Source organism: Trachurus trachurus, assembly GCF_905171665.1.
Source record: "Trachurus trachurus genome assembly, chromosome: 12".
Lineage (NCBI taxonomy): Eukaryota > Metazoa > Chordata > Actinopteri > Carangiformes > Carangidae > Trachurus > Trachurus trachurus.
The window spans coordinates 21984172-22000784 of record NC_139908.1 but is presented as its reverse complement, the minus strand read 5'-3'; the positions used below and the strand labels follow the sequence as shown (position 1 = coordinate 22000784).

General features: G+C 40.8%; 1 protein-coding gene across 2 annotated transcripts in view; it reads right to left on the bottom strand.

Annotated features, from left to right (window-relative positions):
• Positions 1–3069: 3069 nt before the first annotated feature.
• The window catches only part of dpysl2b (dihydropyrimidinase like 2b), a gene marked incomplete at its 5' end in the record, with an annotated part of 30429 nt that continues 16885 nt past the window's right edge, over positions 3070–16613 (bottom strand). For both annotated transcript variants that reach the window (XM_083983733.1, XM_083983734.1), the window contains 11 exons: positions 3070–3201; positions 5078–5243; positions 5610–5789; positions 8218–8388; positions 8868–9009; positions 9145–9301; positions 10169–10289; positions 11611–11679; positions 12097–12177; positions 14419–14480; positions 15051–15215. In XM_083983733.1, the coding sequence (XP_083839859.1) occupies positions 3110–3201; positions 5078–5243; positions 5610–5789; positions 8218–8388; positions 8868–9009; positions 9145–9301; positions 10169–10289; positions 11611–11679; positions 12097–12177; positions 14419–14480; positions 15051–15215 (1406 nt within the window). In that variant the 3' untranslated portion in view covers positions 3070–3109. The remainder of the gene's footprint in view (positions 3202–5077; positions 5244–5609; positions 5790–8217; positions 8389–8867; positions 9010–9144; positions 9302–10168; positions 10290–11610; positions 11680–12096; positions 12178–14418; positions 14481–15050; positions 15216–16613) is intronic.

The following is a 16613-nucleotide window of genomic DNA, read 5'->3' as shown; positions in this document are numbered from 1 at the left end:
GACAAACAAAAAAGCAGAACCCTGACAGAGTGGAGGGGGCTGTCTCCACGGCAACAGCCAGAAACAAGGAAAGAGCCAGGCATGGAGGAAAGGAGGGAGGGAGGGAGGGAGGGAGAGAGGGAGAATGACAGGAAGAGAAAGAGGGATACAGGGAGGGGTTAAAATGGAAAAGAACAAAAATACAAGAAAGTGTACTTTTACCGTCAGATGAGTGATGTCTGCTGCCAAAATTAAGTGTTTGAGGACTTCACCTCACTTCACCCATCTACCCTCCAGCCTAAAGTAGCTACGGCTGTCATAGTAGTAAGTAACACAGCATCTACACAGAGGAAACAGTAGACCGCAGTGAGTGGAGAAAAGCTGCCTCACTCCTGACTTACAGAAACCTTGTTATGTGATGTGTAAGTTGCCGTGGAGATCCAGTTTCCATTTTCCCATTCCTATCTTGACTCATCTTTGAATGCTTCAGAGTCATACATTTGTTACACCCCCCCCCTCCTCCTGCTTCAGATTCTTCACATGCATATATCATTGGTAACGCTGATGGACTTTGCCTTCTATAGGCCTCCAGTTCAATCAGAGCAGAGGAAGCCTGGAGAAGCTAAAGGGTTGAAAGCACAAACACAGAGATGGTGTCAAGTTTATCTATATATGTTACATACTGGTGTGAGTCAGGGGCCAGCTGCATGGAGACAGGCTTGAGTTTAATCTCAAGACGGACTTGATTTGACACAGATCGATGAGACTGAGTTACAGCAGATAGCTACAGCTCCTGAAGGCACTGAGGTCGTGTCCTCAGTGTGTTTCACTCTCCTGATGTATGTGGCCGTTCAAGATGAGCACAAACATGTTTATATAAGTGACTGCAATTATCAATCCTGGGGTGACTGGTTTCTGACATTGGGTTGTGGGTAAATAAGATAAGACCATTGACACTGTTTGATGTGTCCAGTAAACTAAAGCAAAGCTGTAAGGGCATATCCTTACTGGTTGTTTCCATTTTTTACTCAGCTTTCTGACTCTGTTCACTCAAAAATAAATTGGTATTCATGTCTTAATCAGACAAGTCTAACCAAGGAATTCAAGTCCAATCTAAAGTGAAGAGGTCTTAATCCACATTCATGTAACTGGCCCCTGCTTGTGTCCATGTCAGGCTGAGCCTGTTGCTCCGTGTTGAGTCATGGGGGAAGAAAAAGGCTGCAGAAAGATTGTGACTGGAGGCCAAGACCTCGCTGACATAAGAGGGAACACAGGAAGTCAGTTGCTTGGCTTAATGAAATCCAGATCATGCACACAAAAAAAAAGGAACAAGAACGTATGAGCGCTCAGCACAGCCTGCAGCGACATCAAGTCCACAACAGTAAAGAGTGCTGTACAGGAGCCTGCTGTGTGTCCCATCCCTCACACATCAACACTGCACACTAGTCAGAAGTACATTAGCTCATGTCTACTTTCAAGCGTAAATCAATAGTGCTCAGCCCTTAGGCACCTAGATACAGAATGACACTAAAAAGCAGTTTGACAACAAGTTAAAAACTCTAAAACATTAGAACATTATAAGATATCAAGCATTTTTCGTCTTTACAGGGGCTCTACCAGCAGAATAGGCCCTATGAAAGCGCAAAATCTGGCACCTTTGAATCGGTTAATCCTGGCTATTTTACATCTTTTTATCTTACATCCTTCACTTACCTCAATAAGAATAACAAAACAAGAAATAAAAATCAAACTATCAGTACAACTTCTGTGGGTTCAGGCACATAAAGAGTAGAAAGGAAAGAGGGATTTTTGATGAGTATAAAACAGTCACATTTGGAGGAGAAGAAACATTCTGAATGTAAATGCACTGGTTGGTGACGGACGGTTATCAGATGCTTCAACAGCTGTCAATTGAAAGATTTGGACTGTTATGATTCACAGGAATGCAAACAAACTGGAAAATATGTAGCTGCGTCGTGAATGGCACCTTCCCGCAGTTTTAAAATGTTCTCTAAAAGGACGGCATTAAAGAAGAAATAAGGCAAGGAAAGGTTGAGTGTGATGTGACAGCAAATACAACTTTCTCTTTCCTCCCTCTATCTTTCCTTCAATCCTCTCACTTAACAACGGCCGAACACTCAGCGATGAGGAATAAAGCTCTATTTACTACCTGCCAAAGCTCCCTCTGCTGCACAAGACTTTTTTTTCCCGCCAATTCAAAAGCTCAAAGGCAGCTGCCAAATATGGAATATGTTTCTTTTTTACTTCTGTACCTTAGCTAAGCCACAGGCGGAAAAACTCAAGAGGAGAGCCAAAGCAGCCAGAGTCTATGGCTCTAATTAAAGATCGGTGTTGTTGTTCAGTTTTTCATATCTTAAGGCCATATATTCATGGCAAATAATCGATTAGATATTGATCGTAGCAGTGTGTGACAGATGGCGATGCGGTGGAAAGCAAAGTGACTGAAATGCAACATAATACAAATCACAGATAGTCAACAGTTTGAAGGAAGTATTAGATTCTTGTTGGCTGAATAAACTGTAAGACTATTCAATTTCAAGCAACCTACTGTTTTGGCCTATTTCAAACCAAAATAACATGACAACAATATTGGTTTTGTACCCATGCATCAGTTAAACTACTCCCAAAACGAAAAAGAAAAAGAGAAAGAATGGAAATACAATTGAGATCCTGCATGAAAATGATCCTCTGTATTAATTCAGTTTAGTCTCACTGGACCCTTCTATTAAAACAACAGGAAAACAAACAACAAAAGGATACATGGCAGGGACAAAGTACAGTATAAAAAAAAAACTAAATAATGCTGTCAAAAGTGCTCAAATAAGGAGTGTTTTCTTTTTTTTCTCTCTTTTTTTCATCATGAGGCAGACTTTTTTTGTTTTTCATTTCTAGCTGTGTCCTCTAGGGTCAGGTTTCAGGGAAGAGGAGAGTGGGTACGTGAAAAAGCAGCGAAGGAGGAAGTGAGAGATCAAGGCAGAAGGATGGCCGTGGTCTGGTGTAGAGAAGGGGGAGGCACCCGGTGACATGATGTTTTCTCGACCCTTCAGCTCCTGTTGGCCATCTTCCCTCAGATCTTTGTTTCCCCCTCAGCGGCCGGGGGGCTGGAGCTCTAACCCAGGCTGGTGATGTTGGCCCTGCCACCGGGGGGCGCCACGATGCGCTGGGTGTTCCGACGAGGAATGTTGTCGTCGACCTGAGCACCTGTGTGATCGAATGGAAAGTTAGCCGTCTAAGCTCAGATGTAAAGCGACCTTATATTTCACGGTTCAAATTATTTTTACTACATTTCCAAACCAGTTATTCAGCCTTGTCATACCAGCTGGTTGTGACACCTGGCTAGCTAGCTTGCCAATAATTCAAAACAGGTTTCAGAGCATATAAGATAATATAAGAATTACTTTATTCATGTCCAAAGGGAAATTCATTCGTCATTCATTAATTTGGCAGCCCATCTCCCATTTAGAGAAGAATTAAAAAGCCTTATGGCTAAAGGTACAAAGGATCTCCTATATCGCTCTGCCCTGCATCAAAGAGAGAGAATGATCTGTTCATCAGGATCTTACTGCATCAATTTTTAATGAAGTAATAAATTCTATTAGTCATGTAGCTGGATACTGCAGGAAAACCACCATGACACACAAGGCAATGGAAGACAAAGGCTAATTTCAGGAATCCTTGCTAGATTAAACTTAATTCATTAAATGCATGTGGCACACATGTAGCAAGCTTAAAGGGATAGTTCAGCTTTTTTTGAAGAGGGGCTGTATGAGCTACAAATGCCAATTAAGTAGCTACACTAGATGCAGTAGAAAGGTCTCTCCTCTCCCCGACTGAGAAACACCGGAGCATCGTGCTGCACCGAGACACAGGCAATACACTCTTGTCAATGAAGCATATTTTCGCCGCCTACGAGAAGTCCCGTCTCAAAATAATACATCTAGTGTAATGGGCATTTGTACTGTAGCTCATACAACCCCTCTTCAAAAAAGCTGAACTATCCCTTTAACATCCATCCAAATTAGAATATTTATTCACATTTTTACCCATTTTCTTTTTCAATTTCTGTGGTTCAGTTTAAGTATTGCCTATGTCCCCTAAATTTGTTAACTAATATTTTTACAATCACATATTAAACCATTGTAGTGTCACAGTTATAAAAAGTACTGTACACGTCATTTTCATTCATCATTTTCTGTTGTTACTGTAACTTTTAGCCTAAAAACCCATAAAACAACATCACAAGCTGTAGTGCTAGCTTGGCTGACCCCACTGGAGAAGAGATCCTTCCAGATACTCCACGGGGAGTCAGCCCTGCTTCCAGTGGAAAACTGCGTTACTACAACAAAAACTATTAGTAACTTTTATTGGGATGAATGGGAGCCATCTTGGAGCCCAGTATCCATTTTACACCCATCGTTAGAAAACTGTCTGTAAGAGATCATCAGTTCAAACTTCACCTACAGTAAGTTGACCTGTGCATGGATTTCATGTTCAGAAAGACAGAATCAATGTGTTTGTGATGACTCTGTTCAAGTGGACTGACTGTGGTTCAAAATCCTGCTCATAAATTCTGATGAGATCAGACCTTTTGCCAAATTTCATGGATGCTGCTCTTTATGCATTTGCTTGAAATTTCATAACATGGCTCAATGCTTAACTTAACTTAACTCAGCTCAACTCATTTTTATGACTGTTGGATGGCATTAACAGCAGAGCCAATCAAGAACAGAGAAATCCACCTTCTCCACTTCTACAGGTTTTATGTTTTATATTTGTTCTAAGCTTATTTTTTGGATAGACAGTAAACATCTCAAACTTTACAAATGCGTAAATTTTAACATATAATTTATCAGCTATTTATCTAAAACTATTTAAAGCTCCAGTCTCTATTTTTTTTTGAATGGATCAGCTACTTGTTTCCATTAATTATGTAGTGAATAACTTTAGTCAAAGCTCACTGAAGCAGACTTTCACACAACATGAGAAATGAATGAGCCTGAGAGAGTTGATTTGAGCATAGAGAAAAAACAACCCCCCCCCACCCAAAACTGAACATTTGCTTTAATGTGTCACTGACCAGATAGGCTGAATCCAGACTGGTGCAGATTACGGACGGGCTGGTTGGGCTGCTTGGCGGGTGAGGTCTTGGCGGAGGAGGCGGGAGTCATGGTTTTAGGGGTGACTGAGACCTCGCAGACCGGACCGTCATACAGTCCTCTAGGAACACCCCTCAGCTCAGCCAGCTGCATTTTGGGAAACAAGATACCAGAGTCAAGCCAGAGAAAACTAACAAGCAAATATTCCACCCATCCATTCATTCCAAGAAGGACGCACACACATTTACGACCGGTCCCTAACAAGCTGCATCATCCCTCCAGCTTGCCATGAAACAATCAGAATGGTTATAAAAAAAACCTGCTGAGTGTGCAGAGCAGCATTTACGCAAGATGTCCTTTCAACAAAGGAAATTCTGATCAGGCCAAAAAAAAAACCTGCCTCCAACAAGCACAACCTCACTGTATGATTTTAGATAAAATGAAAAGTGGCTACTGAATGGTGATTGATAAACACTAAACACAGACATTAAAAAGAAGACAACATTACGGTACCCTGCTGCGGGCCTTTATCCTCTTGTACACATAGTCAGGGAAAGGTTTACGGGCCACGTAGCGTCCTGAGCCCTCGGTGGTGTGGAGGTTCCCCTCCTCCAAGATGATCTTGCCCTGGCTGATCACCACCAGAGGCCCGCCACGCACCTCTGTGCCTTCAAAGATGTTGTACTCCACAGCCTGTAGGAAACCAAAAGATGGAAAGACAGTTAAAACTGGGATAGGCAGGATTTGTTTTAAAATATATATATATATATATATATTAACTTTGTTTTCCCATTCAGCTATCAGTAAGGAAAGGTCTGTGTGTTTAGGGCAATCACAGTGTTTCTCTATGTCTCTGTATGCAGCAGCCTGAAAAGCATACAGCTTCCGATATCTTTGACCAATCAAATCTAGTCTGGTCTGAGGGTTGCTGATTGGTTGAAGGACCGACCCTATACTCTGTCCTAACAAATCGGGAGGACAGAGTAGTGACTCCGAACAGAGTAGGACCAGCCCCTCAACCAATCAGGAACTTCCCCCCAGACCAAAATAGATTTGGTTGGTCAAAGATATCGGGAGCTATAGGCTTGTTTTCAACCCCAGCCTTAAGTACAAAACTCACAATATCTACACAAACATACTACGCATACAGTACATACAAAGTATACACCCGATAAAAGTATATTTTAAAATTGGATTAATCACTTAATTTATTCTTCTTTTTTTTACAGTGCATTCTGATTGTTTTAATGTTTATCAGGATTAGACATTACTATGTGAAGTCATTTTATGATAAATAAATTAGTAAATTCAGTCTTTATGGTCACAAATGCTCTGGTCAGGTGACATAATTTGGCTACACAAGTATTGTAACAATCATGAATGACCAAGACTCTTTCGCTGGGGAAGTAAATTGTCTGTGAAGGGGAGTGTTATGCTCCTCTGTAGAAGAACTCCCCTAACCATAACCATGCTGAGTCTGTTTACACATGATTGTCTGATGGATGTTTCGTAGTCACAACTGGTGTCAACGGCGCTGGATAACATCACCGAGATGGGAAATTAAGGACAAAGCAGAATTCTCAAACAAACTGCCAAAGTGATGGATTTTAATCCCACAGGATTACACAACATTATCCATCACACGCTCCTGCAGATGTTCTTAAAGATAGATCCGTAGTGGTTCTCAGTTGCAGTTCATGTCTGACAGCTGTGTTCCTGTGATGTTTTCTTACATAAATCATCACAGGAATACCTTCAAAGACACAGATACAATGATTCATCCTCTCCCGCTGATTTTTCCCCCCATCGCACGGATGACATAACCTCCCTGAGGTACATGCTGTTGCTGCAGATTTATGTAAATCTCACCCAAGTCATTATCCGAAAAATTGCCAGAGAAACGTTGATGGACTCTGGTCTGTGTTCACACATGATGCCGCCATGTAAAACTGCCAAAATGATTATGTATTAAAGTGCACTTGTGAAAGGAGCTTTACTGATTTAACTCGCACACAGTTAAAAGCGTCCTGTTGGTTCTCTAACGCTAATAATGAAAGCAAAGCTAGAACTGCTGTTCAGGGCAAGGGAAGAAGAAGAAGTGTGGTTGTTTCAGGGCTTTGGGTGTTTGGGTGTGTTGGTGTGTGTTGGTGTGTGTGTGTGTGTTGACCAGGAGGGTGGGGAGGTTTGCTGTGTGACCAGTTTGGAAGCTGACTGACTGCTCTCTCCTAAAAGCTACTGGAGCTAAAGTTGAGGTCATGGCAATCTGGTGGACGCTGAAAGCCTGAAATGAGATCACCAGAAGGCAGGGCTATCCTGTCACACACACATACACACACATACACACACACACACAGGCTATACTCCACTCACATAAACACATCCAAATGAGCAATTCCTCCCATGAACATTAGTCCGTCATTTTCTGACCAAGTGGAATAAAAAGAAACCAAAGAACATGACAGGATTAGAAGAACATATGCACCAATGGCCCCTCTGTTTCTCTTACACACACACACACTCATGAATACACAGTGATCTGCCTGCTAACAATCAGAAATGATGTGTTCCAGTTCTCTGGAAGATTTTAAGGATGACATCACTCCCCTGACGCCGTGTGAGGCCCACACCCTGTTCAGCAGTCAGGCGGCCATAAAACCCAAAACATCCCATCCAACGAAGGAGAAGTGGACTAATAAACCAGTTGCTCTGCCATCAATTACATTGACTGCATTATTATCATTGCTGTTGTCAATCTCTATCACATAGCAGAGTTTTATATGTTTTGTGAGAACGTATTTAATGTCAATTCACTACCTCGATCTTTCTAAAAAAAGAAGCTAAAGGTCACTTTTCCTACTTTCATTTGGAGTCGTGTTAACTCAACGGCTAATGTTTAAAAAGTATGCGACACCCCTGTGTGTACTTGTGTTTAATTTGCAGTCTGGGTCGAATTTGATATCCTCTCACTTTAGTGGCCCCAGTGGGGATATGACATTGCGGTGGACAGAAAGCTCATAAAAATGATGCAAATAGTGGTTGTAACACTAGGCGACATGAGAACTCACTTGTTGCTGAGGTGTTAATGTTATCGGATGTGCGTGTTTATGAGCGGAGATCGTACCGAGTTGTGGCTCTTGGCGGAGATGATCTTTGTTATGTCTGGGTCCCACAGCACCAGGTCGGCGTCGGAGCCCACGGCGATGCGACCCTTGCGGGGGTACAGGTTGAAGATCTTGGCGGCGTTGGTGCTGGTCACTGCCACAAACTGGTTCTCATCCATCTTACCTGTCACCTGAGATAAATCAGAGCGAGAGTGACGGTTGAACAAGAGGTGCAGTCTTTTTTTCTTTTCTTTTCTTTTCTTTTTTTTTTTTTAAATCTAGTCTTCTCTCTGTCATTCATTTTCTTGCAGGGTTTAGTCAATCATTCTCGCACAGAATGGATTAATGTGAGTTTCACTGTTAAGATGGATTTTGCTTGTGTGTGTTGTTATATCCACACACCTTTTCCCTTCTTCTTGCCTGTGTTTTGCTTTTGGTGCATGGATGTAAACTCTTAGCGCTGTTACATCATTTTTTTCATCAATGTGATGGATGAAGTATCTGGATTTGTGAGGCCTTTAATTCACTGGATGAACCAAAAACAGCCTCATTATTTTATCCGGAAGCAGTCCGTCAACATAACTGTGTATAGATATCATGATATGAAGTTACATTTTTATCCATGATGTTACCTACCCCCAGCTCATTATGTAAAGTATAAAATACGTACCACACACTTGTCCCAGATGATGGACATCCTCTCCTCCGTGCCGTTGACGCCCTCGGGAATCAAGCTGAAGTCGTCTTTGCCCACAGCACGCTGGGCGGTGTTGAAGGGACAGTGCGCACTTCCTGTCACCTGCAGATCACCGCTACATAGAAGGTCAAAGGAGTGGATAGAAAACAGGGAGCACATGGAGTTAAGTTGAATCATTGTTAGAGAGCATAAGTGTGAAACAAAGATGAGGTCATTGTGACATTTTAGATGTTTTGGATCACGGTCTCACCAGGAGAGCAGGGAGTTGAGATAGTCTGGTGTGGTTGGGTCGGGGCTCAGGGGAGGGGAGGTGACATAGGCGGCAGCTTTGGCCCAGTTCTTGCTCCAGTAGTGTGAACCATCTGTTCCCAGACTGGCCGTGATTGGCTCTCCGTACACCACGGTGCCTGAAAGTTCAGTCCCACTATAACACCAGATACTGCACCTCCAGGTTCTAACATGCATCATGTGTTTTGGTTTGCTGCTCTCGTCATTCTGTAACGTGTGTGGATATTATTCAGTTTTTTCTTCTTCAACTTTCTCTTCTTGTGTGACTTATTGTGCTGTCCTTTTGTGTCTTGATACTGTATAATGGCTGTGTGTACTGTGTAATGATGACTCTGGGTCTGAAATGTGCTATATAAATAAAGTTGTCATTGCCATTGCTATTGTTATTGCCATTGCCATGTGGACTGTTGAATGTTTCCATACACATGCTTACTACTGTTTCTAAGCATTGGATGTTATTTTAATTGGGGAGCTGTTTTCTTATCCAAACCATAACTTAATTGTGTAAAAAAAAAAAAGTAGTGTTTATGTCAGTGGTAACAAAGTGCAGTGAGGTTTTGTTGATTTATTCTTACATGCATCATGTGTTTTGGTTTGCTGCTCTCGTCATACAGTTCAATTTTTTCTTCTTCAACTTTCTCTTCTTGTGTGACTTAATGTGTGGTTATGTACTTTTTATTTTGTCTGTATGTTGATATTTTGTGTGCAGCATTTTGAATGACTCTGGGTCTGAAATGTGCTACAGTATATTAATAAAGTTGTCATTGCCATTGCCATGTGGACTTCTGAATGTTTCCATACACATGCTTACTACTGTGTCTAATGAGCATTGGATGTTATTTTAATTGGGGAGCTGTTTTCTTATCCAAACCATAGCTTTAATTGTGTAAAAAAAAAAGAAGTAGTGTTTATGTCAGTGTTAAAAAAGTGCAGTGAGGTTTTGTTGATTTGTTCAACCCATGGTCAGACACTTGTTTTAGGCTCACCCTTCTTCCTAGCCTGAGCGATGACGTCTGCAGCGCTTTTGCTCATCACCTTGGTGATGTACAGGGGGCAGTTGGTCTGATTGGCCACGGTCACAGAGCGGTTCACAGCCTCCGCCTCCACCTGAGGGAGAGAGAAGTGGCAGAAAAAACAGTAGATATAAAACTCTGAGCAATGGTCTCTCTTAAAAAAGTAAAGATAATAAAAATTAACCTTTTACAATCCGCTGCTACACCCACGGGAGGCTTTGGCCCTTGTAAAACAACTTAACATGTGTTTTTGGTCCGCACTGGACTCAACAAATGATACATAGTTTGAAAGGTCTGAGTCTCCTTCTGTCTGTGCAAAACAATTTAGTATCCCCAGCTTGCTCAGACTTTATTTGCAAAGTGTTTTCCACACAAAAATTGATACCACAAGATTCTTACTGCTTTTTGATCCCCAAAAATGTAGGGAAGGAGAAAAAAAACAGCATGTCGACCATGTTTGTGTTTTTGTAACATCTGGAGTTAAAAACTGTAAAGATAAAGAGTTGCTCTTCCTATAAATAAATTATTGCAAAAACCAATTAAATAAATTCATTCTATTTTTAGTTTTTTGGTTATACACTTTGATACTCTTTTAAAAATGTAACTTTCTTGCCAAAAAATGAGAAGATTGATACAACTCTAATTCCTTAGCAGCTGAACAAGAAGCTATCAAAAGCAGGTTAGCATAAGTAAGCAGCAGGAAGTGGCTAACCCAAAAAGTGAGTGCACCTGTACATTGTCATAAAGATTAAACGAACATGACATAGTTTGTTAAAATAGTGATGTTAGTATTGTAGGTGCATAGATTTTGTTACTTTCAGATATGGGCAGATTAGGCATTTCCTGTTATGTGCTAAGCTATGCTAAACAGCTGTAGGTTGTAGATTCGAATACACATGAGACTGGTATCAGTGTTCTCATCTCACTCTTGGCAAAAAAAGCTGACATGTATTTCCTCTCTGCAGTAAGAAAAAGAGCGTGCAGAACTTTGGCAACTTATTTTGACAAATGAAATACCAGCGTGGTGATTTGTCATTAATAAGATACTGACAAAATGTCCCGGGCAAAAAGAACACAGTGGACTCTTCATCTTCTCTGTTTTGGATTTTTCTGCTTTCAATTTCACATTTTCTTTCCTTTCATGGTGTGACTGCACTGATTATTACCAGGGGGTTTTAATCTTCATTCTGTAAATCCATTCTGTCACCATTCTATAAAGCAATACTTCACTCAGGGCAGAAACAATTTGTTTGGAAAATTTAATGTCAAATTTCATTCTCTATCTTAATGTTCAAAGGGAAAGATATAAATCTGGGAAACAGACTTTTGCAGACACAGATAAGCCTGAAAAAAGAGGTTAACTAACATGTCAACCCAGCTTTTCACCCTTTCACAGTGGTCAAACTCTGTCTCACCTCCTCGGGATGGCTCAGCACGTGTCCTTCAGGCCCAGTGATGCCCTGATCCAGGATCCTGCGCTGCTCCTAAATACGCACATAACGCACACAGATGAACACATACGCAAACCACCGTGGAAATGCAAGATAGTGAGTCATGTGCAGGTGGATTCATGCATGTTCCTCATGACCAGCCTTGGCAGTAAAAAAAAAAAACGAAGCATGGTCATGACCTCCATGAATATTCACCCTGTTCATCTGTTGGCTATTAAGAGCTCAGTATTGAATATTTCATCATTTATGTGGAGAAAATGATGTGACACAGCTCATAGACTACAGGTTTTTATAAGCACAGAGAGGCCCTCAGCCTTGTGCTACATGTGTCGGTGTTGAGCAATGCCTTGTTGAGACACGATTTGGTTTTTTTTTTAAATCTCTTTTATTGCCAATAGTAAGAGGAACATCCAGCAGGAAGTCCTTCCATTGTGGACTGAAGTGTCGTACCTCAGCTACAATGTCTCCATTCTCAGCGTGCACCTGGGCGATGGCTCCCAGGTCGCGGATCACACTGAACACCTCGTACACCTGAAGCAAAGACACACAGTTATGACTTTAGATGTGCAAGTACAATTTTCCTCATTATATCTATTGTTATAGACCATGAGACTAATGACTGAGCTCGAAAAATACATAACCCAGTTTCTCCTTTAATGTCTGACACGTAATGTGTGGGGGATGTACTTTTTTCAAATGTGCTAATGGTCATAAGGGCGTCTGAATGAATACTTGACTAATTAGGCCAAAGACAGGTCTATATTTAGTCCTGAAAAGACTCCGTCTAGACGTCGGGATATGGTCCTTTCATGAGTAAGTATTCTGGCTCATTCTTTTTTTCTGACTGACAAGAAAAAATACTGAATATCTTGACTATGTCTTTATTCAGTGCAAATCGAAGCTAAAAGAGAAGAAAACACAAGGTCAGACAGCAGCTGAGGAATCTGGGAGATATCACAAATTCTGTCAAAGTTATCACTGCAGACTTTTGCATGAGTTTTAGTCGTGCCAGCCATATGGCTTTAGGGGTTTCACTGATATATCGGATGATTTAATATAAAATGATGTTCACAGTTCCCAGAGGATGAATCCCAATGACTAATGAATAATGTGATTATTTTACGTTTGCTCTACTTCTGCCATGAGTTTGATATTTGATTGTGAGTTTAAATCTCCAGAACTGTGAGCTAACAGGCTAACAAAACGTTAAAGACATGGATGACACAACTGTTAAACACGTGTAAGAATTGCGCTAAAAGCTCACATACCTTCCTAATATCAGAAAGTGTTTAACTTTTCATTTCTATGAGACTAACATGTTTTTTTCCTCTGATGTAGCTGTTCAGATCAGATATGCTGTTCTGAACACTTGCATGATTTATGATCTAAGTCTGCAACTAATAGCTTTTTTATTATTAAACAAAGTCATTCATTTCCCATGGCTGGGTTTAAGTCTTAAACCCTGAAGAGAATTGATCTGAAATCATACAAATCATAGAAAAGCAGCACAATGTATGAAGTTGTAGCCAGTTGGCATCTCCCTTTAAAAAATGATTTAAGAGCATATTGATCAGTCAGAGAAGCTGTCAATAGATTTTTGGTCAACTCACAAATAAAATAATCAAATGATTGCTTTGGCTTGAACCTGCTTCTCTCCAGAATCAGCTGTGAATAATGAAGGCCGCAGTTCCAATCAGACCTTGTGTGTTTACACTAATTCTCTAATTACGCTGGGATACGAAGTCCAAAAAATGATGCATGACAACAATAACAACCTTAATGACTCTGTGCTGAAATGAAACACTGGTCCAGGATTTCAAACAGTGTGTGTGTGAGTCTCCCACACTCTGATTGCTTAAGCGATAAGATGACTTCACAGACTGAAAGAAAACTGATGTGTTGAATGAGTCATCATCTCCCAGCTGCCAAACATGCTGCAATAAAGAGCCGTCACAGTTTGACATGGGAGAGAGAATGATAAACCCTGGCTGCACCGGCCTGCAAACATTCCTCACACAGGTGCAGGGACCAACACATTTGTGTTTCAGCACGACTTTCAAGTTGGATTAATTTATTTTAAGCATGACTCAAAGAAACACTCTTATGAAGATGTGGCTTTCATTATCTCCTCAGTCTCTTAAGAGAAACACACAGATAACCAGCGGGAGGTGACGCCTCGCCAAGACAAACAGGCTGCAACTGTAACTCACACTGTAGGACGAGTGCGAGAGCCAAAAACAAGAGTGAGATATGACATTTATTATATTATAATGTCAGACGTATTGTAGGCTACCACTCTGCTTGCTTCTTCTAGTTATAACTTCATGCCACTGAAGAGTGTGCTGCCAGATACAACAGATGCAAATATAAACATGGTGAAGGTCTTGGCGGGCCAACAAAAATATCTCGAATATTTTTTTTATTTTTTTTTTGTCTGTTACTCCTCTGGCTCAGCTCTCAGCCAGGAATAATGTAATAATAACAAGTTATGATTTAGATGCTACGTTGGCTAATCCAAGTAATACTCCTGACGGTGATCACTATGAGGCAATTTGTGCAGTATTGTATCTGTATAGATTTATGTGCAGCAGCAGCAGCAGGTCGCATGTTAAATGATTTCACTTTAATAAGATTTAGTGACAGAGTTGCTGCACCTCAAGAAGGCCAGCTGGTGTCACTGAGTATCATTTAAACTAGACCCTGGCTTGGGATGTATAACTACACTGTAATTCTGAGCTTTACTATAATATTAGAATTTCTTAATATTCCCACCTGAGCGTCAGTAAGCTGGAAAATATCTTTATAAGCCAGGTAGACCAGGAAAGAGTTGACACCTGAAAAAAACATAAAAGATATCAAAAAAAGAAGGTCAGATTAAAATGGAAGGTGAAAAATCTTTGAACAATAATGTACCAAGCTGACTGTAAAGTTGTGACTTCTGACTCAATGGAAAATACATCAAACTGTGACATATAATATTATATCATTGTTTCAAAATGTGCTGTGTGTGCTGTTTTAGATATGTAAACTACTCACTTAAAAGTGGGAATGCAAAGGCAAATTTAGATTAATAAAGTGGTTTGTGGTGTTGTTGTCTCTGTATTGTGGTGTCTTAGTCTTCTTTCTATCTAGCCTTTTTGTTTTCTTACTAAAAAAGATCAGATTCTTTGATATTAACATGTAAATGTGCCACATTCAATTTGCTGTAAACGGATTACAAAACTGATGAGATTATTAACTAATATCAAATGAACAAACCAAGCAAAGAGGCAGCTTTTAATGTTCTGGTTTGAACATATTAGTCTGAGAAATTCCAATGACTAATGAATAATAATGTTTATTATATGATTATTATTATTATTATTATTATCAATAATGTGACTTTGTGTTGGGTGTGGTCGCACCATGATCCTTCACCAGTGCCTCCATCTCCTCCTGGATGCCCTTGTGCCACTCGGTGATGTCCACATGCAGCGAGTAGTCACAGCAGGACTTGCCGTCGGCCCACTCCCGCCACTGCTCGAAGGCTGAGATGAGGCTGATGCCGGGTTCGGGTACCACATGGTCAACTGGACACACACACACAAGTACATTGATTGTCAAACATAAACACAGTGATTCAGACCCTGTGATCTTGTATTTGATGTTATCTGTTCTCCAGATCTACTAATGTTGAGTCCAGGCCCAGAAGCAGACTGATCCACACATGGCGGCTCAGTCTGTTCCAAAGTAGTCTCAAGTGACTACTCAAAGAGTATTGATCTTTAGTCAGATAAAAGACTCCTGTCTCTACTCAAACTAGAGCCTGCACAAAGTACAAACATCTTTAGCTCATGGGTCCCAAATCTATCTATCTATGTCATTTGACAAGAACTATTGTGTTTATAAGAGAGGTTATTGCTCCAGTGAGTCGCTATCGGAAAATGATCAAGGTCTCAGGGCTAAGTTAGCATGGTTAGCATGCTAACTTCAATATAAAGACAAGAGTTAACATTGTTTTCCACCACTGAAGGAACTGAGGAATACATTTTGATGCTTAACTTGAACCATTTTGGTAAATAACTGTTAGTGCTAACGCTGGCTATGTAGCAATAGCTAAACATACAAATATGAGTGGACCTAGCTGGTTAAATGGCGGTTCAGGAAACCATGCGCGTCACATTACGACTAGCAAACAATTACTTGCATTAAATTAATCTGTCGACTGTAATTTAAAAAATAATAATCTGAGTCAATGAGGCTGTAAAATTACAAAAAATGAGTTAAAATGTCTGTCACGATTTCCCAAAGCTTTTATTGTGTAATTATCCATGGACAGAGCACTAATTTGTGTCATACTACATGTGGTCACAAGTGTCTCGTTAGATGTATTTTATTATGTCTGGACCACATGGAACACGGGCTTTAATCATGAACTTTCATCTGTGGTTCGAAATGTGACTCAAACCACATTTGAGAATGTCCCTTTCCATTTTTTACTGCTATTACATCTGTCTACTTTGGTGATGTGCAATCCACAGTCACCAGGCCGCTGCACTGTTTGGTCCCAGCTGCAGACCTGTCTGAGGCTGCGGCAGCCAGTGTAACAGCCTGGAGATGTGACATTGGGGGAGTGTTTGTTCTGCTGTGAGGAAGAGGAGGGTGTAGCTGCTGAGTCAGAGGGAGGGCCGCTGTGATAATTACAGGGAACATTTTCATTAAGCCTTATTATGTTTTTACATCAAAGCTAATATTCAAACAGCGACACCTATGTCACAACATATGAGGAAACTGAGCCGCAAATAGGAAGGGAAAAAAAATAGGGCTGAGATTTGTATTAAACATAATGCAATCCATGCAGTGTTTGTGAAATAACAGCAACCGATCTGCAGTGTGTGTGTGTGTGTGTGTGTGTCCACAGGGAAACTAATTCACTTCCTGGCTCAGTCTGCCACAGCAACAGTGAGAACCTCATGGCTCTGAGTCCT